General features: G+C 37.7%; 1 protein-coding gene across 1 annotated transcript in view; it reads left to right on the forward strand.

Moving 5' to 3' along the window:
* The window catches only part of LOC129579139 (protein turtle), a 197877-nt gene that overhangs the window by 143531 nt on the left and 42268 nt on the right, over window positions 1-12078 (forward strand). Inside the window, exons 3-4 of the mRNA XM_055468813.1 lie at window positions 9735-9867; window positions 11762-11970. Of these exons, the coding sequence (XP_055324788.1) occupies window positions 9735-9867; window positions 11762-11970 (342 nt within the window). The remainder of the gene's footprint in view (window positions 1-9734; window positions 9868-11761; window positions 11971-12078) is intronic.

Here is a 12078-nt window from a genome sequence, read left to right on the forward strand (position 1 = left end):
TTCACACGCGCACATACACACATGTAGACAGCGAATTGCTCAAGAATTCGTGTAATGTGCCTCATCCGATAAAATGCAATGTGCTCTTGTTATCTGGATTTTTGATTCATTCACTTTTTGTGTCATTTGCTCTGCCTAAATGCACAGCAGTATCAGCAGCACAAGTAGAAAAAAAAGCCGATAGAACACCATAGCTCCTGGAATACACGAACAAAACGAGCAAAATGAATAAATGGAACAAGCTTAAGCATATATTTAAAATCGGTGTTTGCCGCCATACGGCTGCTTCTGCTTTGTGATGATGCTCACTTTCGCCTCGTGTGTGTGTGTCTATTTGTGTGTATGCGTTCGAATTATACAACGAATGAAATTTTTGAGCGCACGTAGCACATTCTTTGCACTGTTTATTTGTGCACTGTGTATACGCAGGACACGCACTGAATATCCAACAAAAAAGCCATAACCGTAACACACAAACTGTATGTGATGAACGTATGATGGAACATGATGTGAAGCTTTGCATAATGGTGGCAGCTACCATTCAATCTGCGGGATACGAAACATTCATATAGATACACACACACACACTCAGTCACACACTGATTCATAATTTGGATGGAATGGTGATACATTCAGCGTGGCATCACACGCAGTTGTACAAATATACAAGTTCTACTCACTCGTTCGCTTGCTTGCTCACTTTTTTTCATAAACAAATGACTGATTTTTCGCATAAAGTGCCAAACACACGCACGCTCACCGCGACAGAAACGAATGTGGAAAAAATGTGTATAACATAGCACAAATTTAGTACGAACGATCCAGATACAATCTACTAATGGAATATATTTGAGTATTGGGAACATTCTTACTTGCATTAGAGAAACGAAAATAACAAAAATGAAAAAGGCCAATGGAAGGCGTAGTGGCAAGCATCAGGAGAACAAAACCATCATTTGTATGAACGTTTCGAATTAAAAGTGAACTAAAAGTGAGCCCATGCATACCTGACATGGATGGATGGCTGGCTGGCTGGCTGGCTGGCTGGCTCTTTGATGATATGAATAGGAATAAAGAATGGCAAAGTGAAAAAATGAAGGAACAACGACAACAAATGTCATTCTTATTTTATATCGCCAATTCACATCAAACGCAGCCAAAGCACGTTGTACCCTTTGCCCGGGTAATTTTCATATGTGTAGCATGTGCAGGAAAGAGATTTCGGTGATGTGATACAACACACAAACACTCGCACATATTCATGCATACACCGGCGAACGAGCCAATCGATCGATACGCACCCAGATGGCCCAAAAATATTCGATGTGGATATTTGAAAGTTATGGCCTCTGCCAGCAATCAATTCACTATCACGCATATATATATATGCAAATACGGCTTGTGTACACAAATACGTTCAAGGGAAATTGAACAAGAAACAAAACAACAACAACAGAACTTGTGGAATAACACACAAGCAGTACAAAGGTAGATGAACGTTGCTGGCATTCAACAGACACCGCAATACCGTGCGTATATTACCGAGTGTTTTTTATTCCGCTGGCAGTACGGCGAACGCATTACATCGATATTATGACCAATATCCAACAAACTATGGAAAAATTTCAACTTTAATGAGAAGAAAGGGAGAGAGAAATAGCGAGAAAAATTAAAAAGGAAACGAAAATATAGCACAAACAGTTTGATAAACTGTATGGTAGTGTGTGCTTATGTGTGCGTTCATCATGAAGCATGCCGTCCACCACCGCACATGCATACACTTCCAGCCATTTATTTATTCTGTCCTCTTATTCGGGTATGCAAACACATGTAGTATGTGGTGCAAAGTATGCAGCCTGGCCCATATAATAAATATTTACGTAATTCGGCAAACATGCACCAAAGATCACTTATCAATGGCTGCCATATGGCTGGCCTCGTTCATGGTGTATATGCGTTTGTATGTGTATATTTACTGTGCTCCGATGCCAATGCATTCGCCTTAAATTGCCATTATATGCACACATCAACTTTCCGAGAGGCCCATAAAATAGACAAGACAAAATTGCCGTAGTCATTGGTTGGTGCGCTTTGGCCAGTGTGTCACATAAACGCACATGAAATGTCCGATACAAGAAACAGTATAAAACAACTCACTGTCTCTCTCCCGCTCCCACTCTCTCACACTGCTGCTGCTATTGCTGTAAAAAAAACCGTTCAGTGATTACAGAATATTTCGTTGGAATCTCTTTTCGAATGAGATTTTTGCTACCAGCGACTAACTACGTTTACTGACTACTATTTTTTGTTCATTGCTGTTAGCCAAATTCACGTTCGCTATAAAAAAGCGACGAAAATAAACTGAAAGAAATATTTGGAGTTTCATAGCAAAATCTGTATTGATTGGTCCGCGGGACAAGAGAAGCAGTACCAGTAGCAACAACAACAACAAAACCAGTGGGAAAAAAAGCAGCATCCGGTAAAACTTTTTCGATTAATTTTCATTTTGCCAAAGTCTCTGTTCAATGAACTGTATTGTATACATTGTATAAGTGATGACGGCACACATCGCTAAAGCGAAAGGCCATAACAAGTGTATCATCTCCGAAATGCTTTGATTCGATCGAATTCAGTTCGTGCCACTTCAATGTTAGTACATACATTGAAAATATGCGCATAAACATTCCCGATCGCATGCTGAAAGCGTTAACAAATACAACAACAGAAAAAAATATCTCCAGAAAAAGCTGGCAAAGTGAATAAAGCCAGGGAGAGAGAGAGAGAGAGAGAGATAGAGAGAGAGTGGAAGAGTAAATGGCATCGACTGAAAAATAATTTCAACAAATAGTCCCGCAAAGCATAAACCAAAACAGACCAATAAAAAAAATGAGGTAGATACGCACGTGAAAGCCGTGAATAGACGATAATTGTACACTGTAAATGCGACACATATATGGAGAGGAATATAAAGAGCGCAATAATATCAATAAATGAAAAAAGCGCACCGAGTGTGGCATTTCAAAATTTAATTAAATTTCATCAATACGCTATTCATGACTAATTTTATTATCAAAAACGTATTGCCGCATACATTTTTGCAAAATATTTGCTCTCGTTCGATTGCTTGCTCTCACTCTGTGTCTCATTCTCTCTCTCTCTTCCTCTTACCCTCCTCTATTCGCTGTTATGCGAATTTTATGCAGAAGAGTGAATAACATTTTGAAAAAAAAAAACGGCAACACAAATCGACAAAAAAGGTATAACGAATGGTGGCACAGTTCAAAAACAAATAACATTCGACATGAAATTGTTCACCGCAAAGAGTAATTTAACCCAACAATGGTTCAGTGTACGCGGTGGCCGTGTGATGCGCCAAACAGATCCGCGTGCGCCTGTGTGTGTGCATGGCAAAGAGTGAAATGGAGCCGAATAAATTGTGTGAGCAAATGGAATTGTCAGAAAAATGATGTCGTTGACTTGAATGGCAACAACAGCAGCAGAAGCGAATCCATCAGGAAAATAGAACCACTTTTAAAACTTCGATTAATATTTGCTATAGAAATGCCTACAAAACCAATGGCAAAAGCATTTTATATCCGCAAACAAAAACAATAACAACACCGAAACAAACACACACACACACGCATAACAACAATTGAATCGCATACGCGAATGTGAATGGCAATCACTTTATTATGCTAAAATTTGTGCTGTACACCGCATCGAATTGTTTCTAGATTTTCTAAGCTTTTTTGTTCATGCTAACACCCATGACGAAACGGTGAACTGATTGCAAAATCGAATATCATCCGATCTGAACTGAACCATTTAGTAGAACGCGAAATTCGTGTTATTTTTATTCATCATTCATCAACCATTTTGCTGGAGTTTAGATATGAATCAAAAACCAGGAGAGATGGCCAAATATATGCGCACACAGAGACAGTTGATGTGGCTGCTATCAATAGAAAAGGCATAGAGCGTGCACATTCGAAATATGATATTTCAGTCGTGTGAACACACGCCTTGATCAGATATTTCAAGCTTTTTTTCTCTCCCATTTCATATATTGAGGTGACAACATATTACATAAGTAAACAGTGTTTGAAATACGCATTAGCACACACAAGTATTTTGCTTCGGTTGAGATCGCGAATGTGAACGACGAGAGAAAGGAAATTGAAACACGGACACAAAAACAGTGGCATCCACTACAGCACCGTGTGTATCTATTCAAAACCGTATATAAATATGAAATGTTGATGAAGTGTTCTTGATGACAATCGCTTGATTTTCATTTCGTTGGCTATTATTTTCGCTGTACAAACTGTACAGTGTACAGTGTCCACCGCTGTGCGTGCATACAGATACACACAATAGCAGCAGCATTGGGTATCGCGGCCAATGAAAGCACCTCCCTCGCCCCGGCCACTTCATGTTGATGATTCCTTTTGCCATCGTTTATACGTTGTGGCATGACAGTGTTTAAAATACGAAGGTGCCATTACCACGGAATGCTTTTTGATGAAATGATAGACTTTAGAGCAAACAGCAAGACTACTAAATTATTTTATGTGTTGAAAATGGTTGAGTGGGTACCTTTCGAGAAGTCTAATCGATCAAATTGGTTGGCGTCATCAACATCACCGACCGCAACGCCAGTTGAGTGTGGTAAAATTTACGAAAAAAAAATCAATTCAAGCTTTGGAATCGAATGTTTAAGCTTATTTAAAACGAACGAACCAACGAACGAATTAAGCCAACCAGTACTAATAACAATTTCGGTTTGCAACCAAATGTGACTTTAATGTGCGCATTGCGCTTCAACGAATTAGGCCAATCAATTTATGGGCACATATATGGAATTATCATCTTCTTTCCGGAAAGGAATCTGTTAATTACATTTGAAATGACATACAGAACTAAATTTTAAGACAAATTTCCGTTTTAATCTAATTGAAACGATCAAATTGCACTGATAATCATTTATTATTTGCTTGCAATTGTGAATCTGAGCAGCGGAAAGTTATTTAATTAATTGAGCGTATTAACCACACGAATTGTCTTAAATCATCTTATTAATCAGCGTTCCATCTAATGATGATAGCCATAAATGTATGATAAGTCTAATTTTAGTACCACTGCTGAAGTTAACCACCATTGTGTCTAAATCACTTCAGACGCATTCAAAGATTCCATAAAATATGAACCCTTAACTCGTCGTTGATCGTCAAGCAAGCAAGCAAACAGAGCCCAAGTGTACTCGTCTATGCATGCTCACACATAAATTATTTACTTACATTGTTCCATTTGCATTAAACCCCATTTAACTTGCGACGGCAAACTTTCATATGCCTACGCGCAATTGTGTGTGTGTATGTGTGTGTGTGCGAGAGCGCCATGCCAATTCAGGCATTCGAAGTGGTGCATTTATCATTATTGCTGCGATGCATATTCACAATGCTATGAACGTGATATATGCTCAATGTGTTTGGCCATTTGCAAAACTCGAACCTCAAATATGTTAATAAATGCGAAGTAGTTTCGAATTTGAGCAGTTCGTAGAAATCACTTTATCGATTCGTAATTCAATGCAAATTGATATGAAAATAAAATGGTTGGAATTGTAATGCAGTTGGATTGTGCTATTGGGGGATTTGCGTGTGTCACACATTTGAAATTCGGGCTCGGTTGCTCTCATATATTGCGGCTATGTATGCGGCCGTGTGTTTGTGTGTTGTGCGCGCATATGTGCGTCTATATGCGAAATCAATGCATGAGAAATGATAAATGACATTGATGGGATTTAATTCAATCATCCTGACCAAATTAAAATCGACTCGAGATAATAGCCGCATCAGTGGCATTTACTAATTGCATTGGCCAAAAGAACGGATCTCGGTTTGCCCATTCGAAGTAAAATGATACTTAAATAAGCATATTAGCACATAATTGATTCTGATGAATCGTTGTGTATCGCTTGAAACCGTGCCTTGGTTTGATTAAAATCGTTGGTTTATACTTCTCATAGTAAATTGAATCGATGAGAATGTTCGAAATGTCTGACATTTCTGTTAAATAAAACTTTGACATCGAAATAAGTGAACATTGAATGGATAAATTCTACAAATTCGAGGTGAAAATCATAGGATAACAAAAATCATCTTACACTTTCGTCTCTGCTATTCCGCCTTGATACGCATTCAATTTTCATTTGAAATTTGATGCAATTTCCGGTCAATGGTCTCAAATATCCTCACTGATTCAATTAATGTTTACATGTGGATTCTTGAATTTCTTTGAAATTCAAGCTGTGCCACAATTAATTTAATAGCCACAAACAATTCATGCGTAAAGGATAGTCTTGGCCCAAATCAAGGGCTTCGTATCAATTCTATTACAAAAATAGCTTAGGTGGTTAGTGGCAACCGCATGCAATCACTCTTCAAAATGCACAGGTTCACACATCGATATATGGACACAAGCATAACGACGTCTTCTCTCGACACATGAATTTACACTGGTTCGATTGTGGCATGTAATTCAAGTGTATCATCACCGTGTCTAATGGACAAGGAGACTTTCGATGGGAAAGAAAACGATATTTATTATTGTTTGTTCACATTTTCCACTTCAAATGTGACTCTTTACCTCACTTCTTGAACATAAGTCACACACAGTAATCGAAACAAGAAATTTCACCCAGTGTTCTCCAATCATTGGTCATAATTGTGTAAAAAAAACTTATAGTTCAAACGTGTTTTTGTCCATAATTCTAAGATAAATATTTTTTCACGTTCCGTTTGAGTTGCAGCTCACTCCTTGAACCGTAATCACTCTAAATCATTCAAGCACGCTTTTCATGTCACTTCATTGCATGTCATTTTATATCGTCGTCTGGATGCGCCTCGTTTTCAATTATTATTTGTTTTAATATGTTGACACCACAATCGGAGTCGATGTGAGGCGCGAGTGAGTGTACGGAGTGGTGTATGCGCATACAGAACCGACGTTAAAAACTATGAATAAAATTACAATGCAAATGTGACAGCAGCAGCTAAAATATTCTGGTGAATGTGCTCGCACTGATGATACCATTCCAATAACTGTTTTTTTCTGTGCGAAATAATTTCCATTTGCATTAGATTTGCCGCTTGCAAGCAACCCAACGCTGCATAGCAAATGGTGAATTTAGTCGTGTATTTTGCTTGTGCCGATGCCACGAGTTTCTTATATATACATTTTTTTTTCTTGCTGATGTCCTGTTTTTATGACTCAAAACAATATTTATTATAATAAAATGGCTTTTTTTGTTTGTAATAAACGTTGAGCTACCGCCTCTTTCTATCTATCTCTCCTTCTCCCTAAGTTTTGGTTCAGTTTTTTGTGCAAGAGTGCGTTGCGCACATTATAAAGAATTAAAAATGAGGAAAATTATGAGTTTGGCCATCCTTTTCCATTGCATCATAATCCATTAAAAACAATATTTTTTTGCTCACTTCCCATGCATTTTCCATTTTTTCTCCTGCTGTTTTTTCCCGAAAGTCAGTTTTTTCCTCATTTATTGCAATTTTATAGCGGCCAACAACAAAAACATGTTCACAAGATATGATGCCCAAATACTTGCATCCACCTGCAAGCATCGGCAAGATCTAGCAGTTTGTGTTCTGTAACATTTCCTTTTGTTCTTCTGGTTATCTGCAGGCATTACTTCTTCAACTCGGCAAGCGAACGAACCAACAAACAATCTGGAGAGCGCTTCCCTTGCGCTCTCTGCGTTCCACTTGCTCATTGTCGCACAAAAACTGGCGCTGTACTGCTATTGCTCGAATAAATTGCTGATGTCATGTAATAACAGTTTAATACTGAAAACAGTTTTATTTATGTTTAAAATACGTTCACATTTTCGTTAGACCGAACAACATACAATGCAAACGATGAATTCGCTAATGTGCAGATTGCCGAGGAGTAAATAATGAATGCAACAACACTGCGAATAAAAGTTTTGTGTTTATGATGAATGTCTTTTAATATTTGACAAACACACACACACAAAGAGCGAGCGAGAGAGGGAGAGGCAGAAGAAAGCAAAAGCGAAAGAGCGAAAGAGAGGGGAAAAAATTAATAAATAGGATGAACAATGTCTGCAATAGCAATATGAACATGGCAATGATGAGCCAAAACATAAAACACTATACCAGTAGCACACAGCATAAAAACGCATTAAACTTTAGCCAATTCGTGGAAAACGGAACGAACGAACGTGCAAAAACGTACGCTTTGGTTTGGGTCCCCAAAGTGCAAAGGCATTATTAGCTGAGTTTCCATGCATTAAGCAACACAAAAACTTTGAATCTCTTTATCACTCGCAATGAACATTCTGAATCGATCACTGGTGTCATTGATTTAATGTGGAAACTATGCGATGAAAACACACTTACAGACAATGGAACTCATTTTGCCGTTGTTAGCACACACTTTAATTCAACTGCTTTCTCTTGTTTTTTGCTCGTTATTCTCTCATCGATATTTATATTAGTTAATCGCTCATTAACATGCAATCACTTTTTGCTACGGCGTCAAACGACTTGACAATCAAATGCTTGATGTTTTTACGGTGGGAATTTTTATGATAGAAAGCTTATTTTGATGTCGGTTTTCCATTCATTCACTCATTTCATTTGACTGGGTTTGTGTGTGTTGTAATGTTGCGGGGGTTTGTTCAATGGAATGGAATCGGTCCGAATGGAAAACGTAATTGATTATTTCATCTTCCTTCCGAGAGGTCTGTTTGAGCGGAAAACCAACGGTCGCGCAACAACCAACCATTTTTATTCGAAATATGCAAACAAGTAGCAAGTAGCATATAGTAGATTTGATTTATGTGAAGAAGAAGGAAAAAAAATAATTAAAATATTTATAAATTTATGGCTTTTCCTTCTCCACATTCAACCGCAATAATTCACTGAATGGGTCGAAGTTCTTTTGATGCTTTTTACTGAATTTTTCCTTCTTCATTTTTTTTAATACTATTCCTTCTGATATTGTTCAATTCGTTTTTTTCGCATCACTTATTTTCTTTGCATTTTATGACATCAAAAGAATATTAAAACCAAATATGTGAAAAATTATCCTTTTGGTGGTTCAGCAAGTTTGGTTTTTATATATATATATAATTTTTTTTTTTTGCTTTTGGATGTGGGAGGTCACAAATGTATACAGACTTAAGTATGAATAAAAGAAGTTAAAAATATAAGACGAAGAAAAAAATGCGAGCCAAAAGTCATTAAACACAAAAGCCATAAAATTCACAGATTCTTATTGAATATTATTGATAATTCGTGAAACGTAAACATAAAAAGGAAACTTGTGAAAAGTTTCAGCGACAATTTTAGTAAAATGGGGATCGCACGCATATTGTCTATATTCTACTGCTAGCGCTGTTCCACGGGCACAACGGGCTATATTCGATGGAATGCAATGCGAATGTCGGTGCTGTCGTTTCTTTCGTGTGTGTGTGTGTGTATGTTGTTGGTTTGAATGTGTGTTGTGTCGTATAAAAAGAAATGGTATGAAAACACCGCATGAGTTGACATGAACTATTTTCGGAAAATATTTATGCTTTTAAGTGAAATCCGTTGAAACCACATTTTGAATTGATATGTATACGTATACGTATATTTACACAATGGTATAACCTTTTCCTTTCTCTTCTTCTGTCACCTTCTCTACAGTACCCGTCGTTGCGATGGAGGCGCTTATAGGCGAAACGACATATTTACCATGCAACGTTAGCACTCACGATGTTAACGATGATGTTGTGCTGGTGCTGTGGTATCGAGCAGATAAAGGAACTCCAGTTTACAGGTAAAAATGGATAAAAAAAATTCTGTTTGTAATTTACTCACTCTCACACCGACACAGACACCGCCTGTTAACACAACCACAAGATGTTTTTTTTTCCTGTTTGTTCCTCCACACACTTTTATTTATATAGTACGAAACCCTCTTTTTTGTTCGCCCATTTCATTTGCTCATATTCATTTTCATTTTTCTGATAGCCATTCATTAGTTTTTGCAATCGCGAAAAAGTCACAAATCCCACGTGGCAAGCGGATATGGCTAAATTTTTCGTTTAGGTCTTTTGCACCGTAACAATTTTTATGGAAAAAGCTTAATTTTAGCATCGTAAATCATGTGTGTGTGTGTGTATGTGTGTGTATGCATGGGCTGCCCCGTTTTTCAGGCTTACATTGACCAATTACATATAATATATATAAAAAATATTGCACAATGAGCAGAAAAAACAAAAAAAAAGTGTGGGAGCGAAAGCCAGAAAGAAAAAACACATTGAAATAAATATGAATTATATTCCATTTTATGAATCATTTGAACATACGCGAAGCCAATAAAATATGTAGAAGATTCCACCATAGCTTTAAACATTTGTTTTAAAGCCGATCAAGTGTGTGGCGGTTCGTTTACTTTGTGTGGGAATGCATCAACAGCGGTGGCGGTTATGGAGGTGGTGGCAGCCAAACAATAAATACGCAGTTTATGAGCGAAAATAGGATTTAATTTATGAAATGCGATCGCTGTGATGCGTTCCATGGCATTGGCCTCTTATTCACTGTCCATTTGATGTCGTAAATAAGGCTGAATGTCGAAATGGTCCTGTGGTATATAGAGTAATTTGTTCACGAATACGGGTTGGGTCAAAGTGAACACGACATATATAACAAACTGGAGCGAGAGAAGAAAAAGAAAACACCATCAGCCTCACGCAAATTAAATTCTAAGGCTAGACATGTTCCCATTTCCATAGATCTTGAATAGATGGTCTTCGGTCTTATATCTCTGTATATTATATGTGTTTATCAGAAGCGCTCATCCACTCTACTCCGCATAACCTGATAAGAATTCCCGCGTGAATATTTTCTCAACACTTTTTTCTTACCCACATCCATTTTCGCACTATGGCGTTGAATTGTTCATCGTCTTGCACCACTGACAATAGAATAATGTACACTCCCATAAAAAGCGCACACCGCACACACACACAACAACGAGAATATGACGAAATACAACCGGTCTAATCCATTTTAGCGTAAATATATTGTCTGTATGTGTGCGGCTGTGCAATGTTCATGTTCAGTGTACAGTGTACACGCATGTTGTGTGTTTTGTGTTGTGCAAGTGCGATGGCGTCCACACAGAAGTGCAGCATGTTGATAATTTATATGAACACGAACACATTAAATACATATTTACATGCACATTATACGATCAGCGGCAGCAGTGCATACGTAATATCAACTAATACATAATATTAATACTAATAGTAGGTTTAGCATGATATTTGTATACAAATGGGAAAATTTATTTTTCTATTTTTCTTTGAATATTTAATGTTCGCAGTTCACTTACGCGAAACATGATTTTCCTTCCAATTTTTCTCACTCGTTCTGTCTCTCTCTCTCTCTTTCTCACACTCATTCTTCCCATGTACCTTTTAATGTGTTGTGTATTCGATACAACCGTTGCTAAACATTGGATTCATGTCTTCATTGCTCTGCTGACATCATGTGGCGTGGCGTGGCGTTTATTCTCTGGGCCGTCGTGTGGAATGCTACTCTATCATCAATAATGAATTTGAATCAATGCTCGTTCGGCTGACTGCATCGAATTTAATGAAAATCACAAACGATGGAATGCGACAATGACAACAACAACGGGCAAATGGCAACGGTAACAACAACAGTGTGGACATTCGAGATAGAGATTTCAAGGCGGCCAAACGATGGTCCGATGAAACGGTGTTTGCCAATCGTGCTTATTTCCTATTCGAAAAGCAGCCAGGTGAATTGGCCGTACAAAATGCGAAAGAGAGTGATTCAGGAATTTATCGATGTCGCGTCGATTTCAAAGTAGCTCAAACTAGAAATAGTAAAGTCAATTTGACAGTTATACGTAAGTATACTTCGATTTCTAATTAAAAAATTCTTTTTTTCTTCATTCACGTCGTCGTATGTTTGCATCCGCATCTTGGTTGTCGCTTTATCACTTTCTGCACGCTCC

Source organism: Sitodiplosis mosellana, unplaced genomic scaffold, assembly GCF_009176505.1.
Source record: "Sitodiplosis mosellana isolate CC-2019 unplaced genomic scaffold, AAFC_SMos_1.0 Smas_scaffold_6226, whole genome shotgun sequence".
NCBI lineage: Eukaryota > Metazoa > Arthropoda > Insecta > Diptera > Cecidomyiidae > Sitodiplosis > Sitodiplosis mosellana.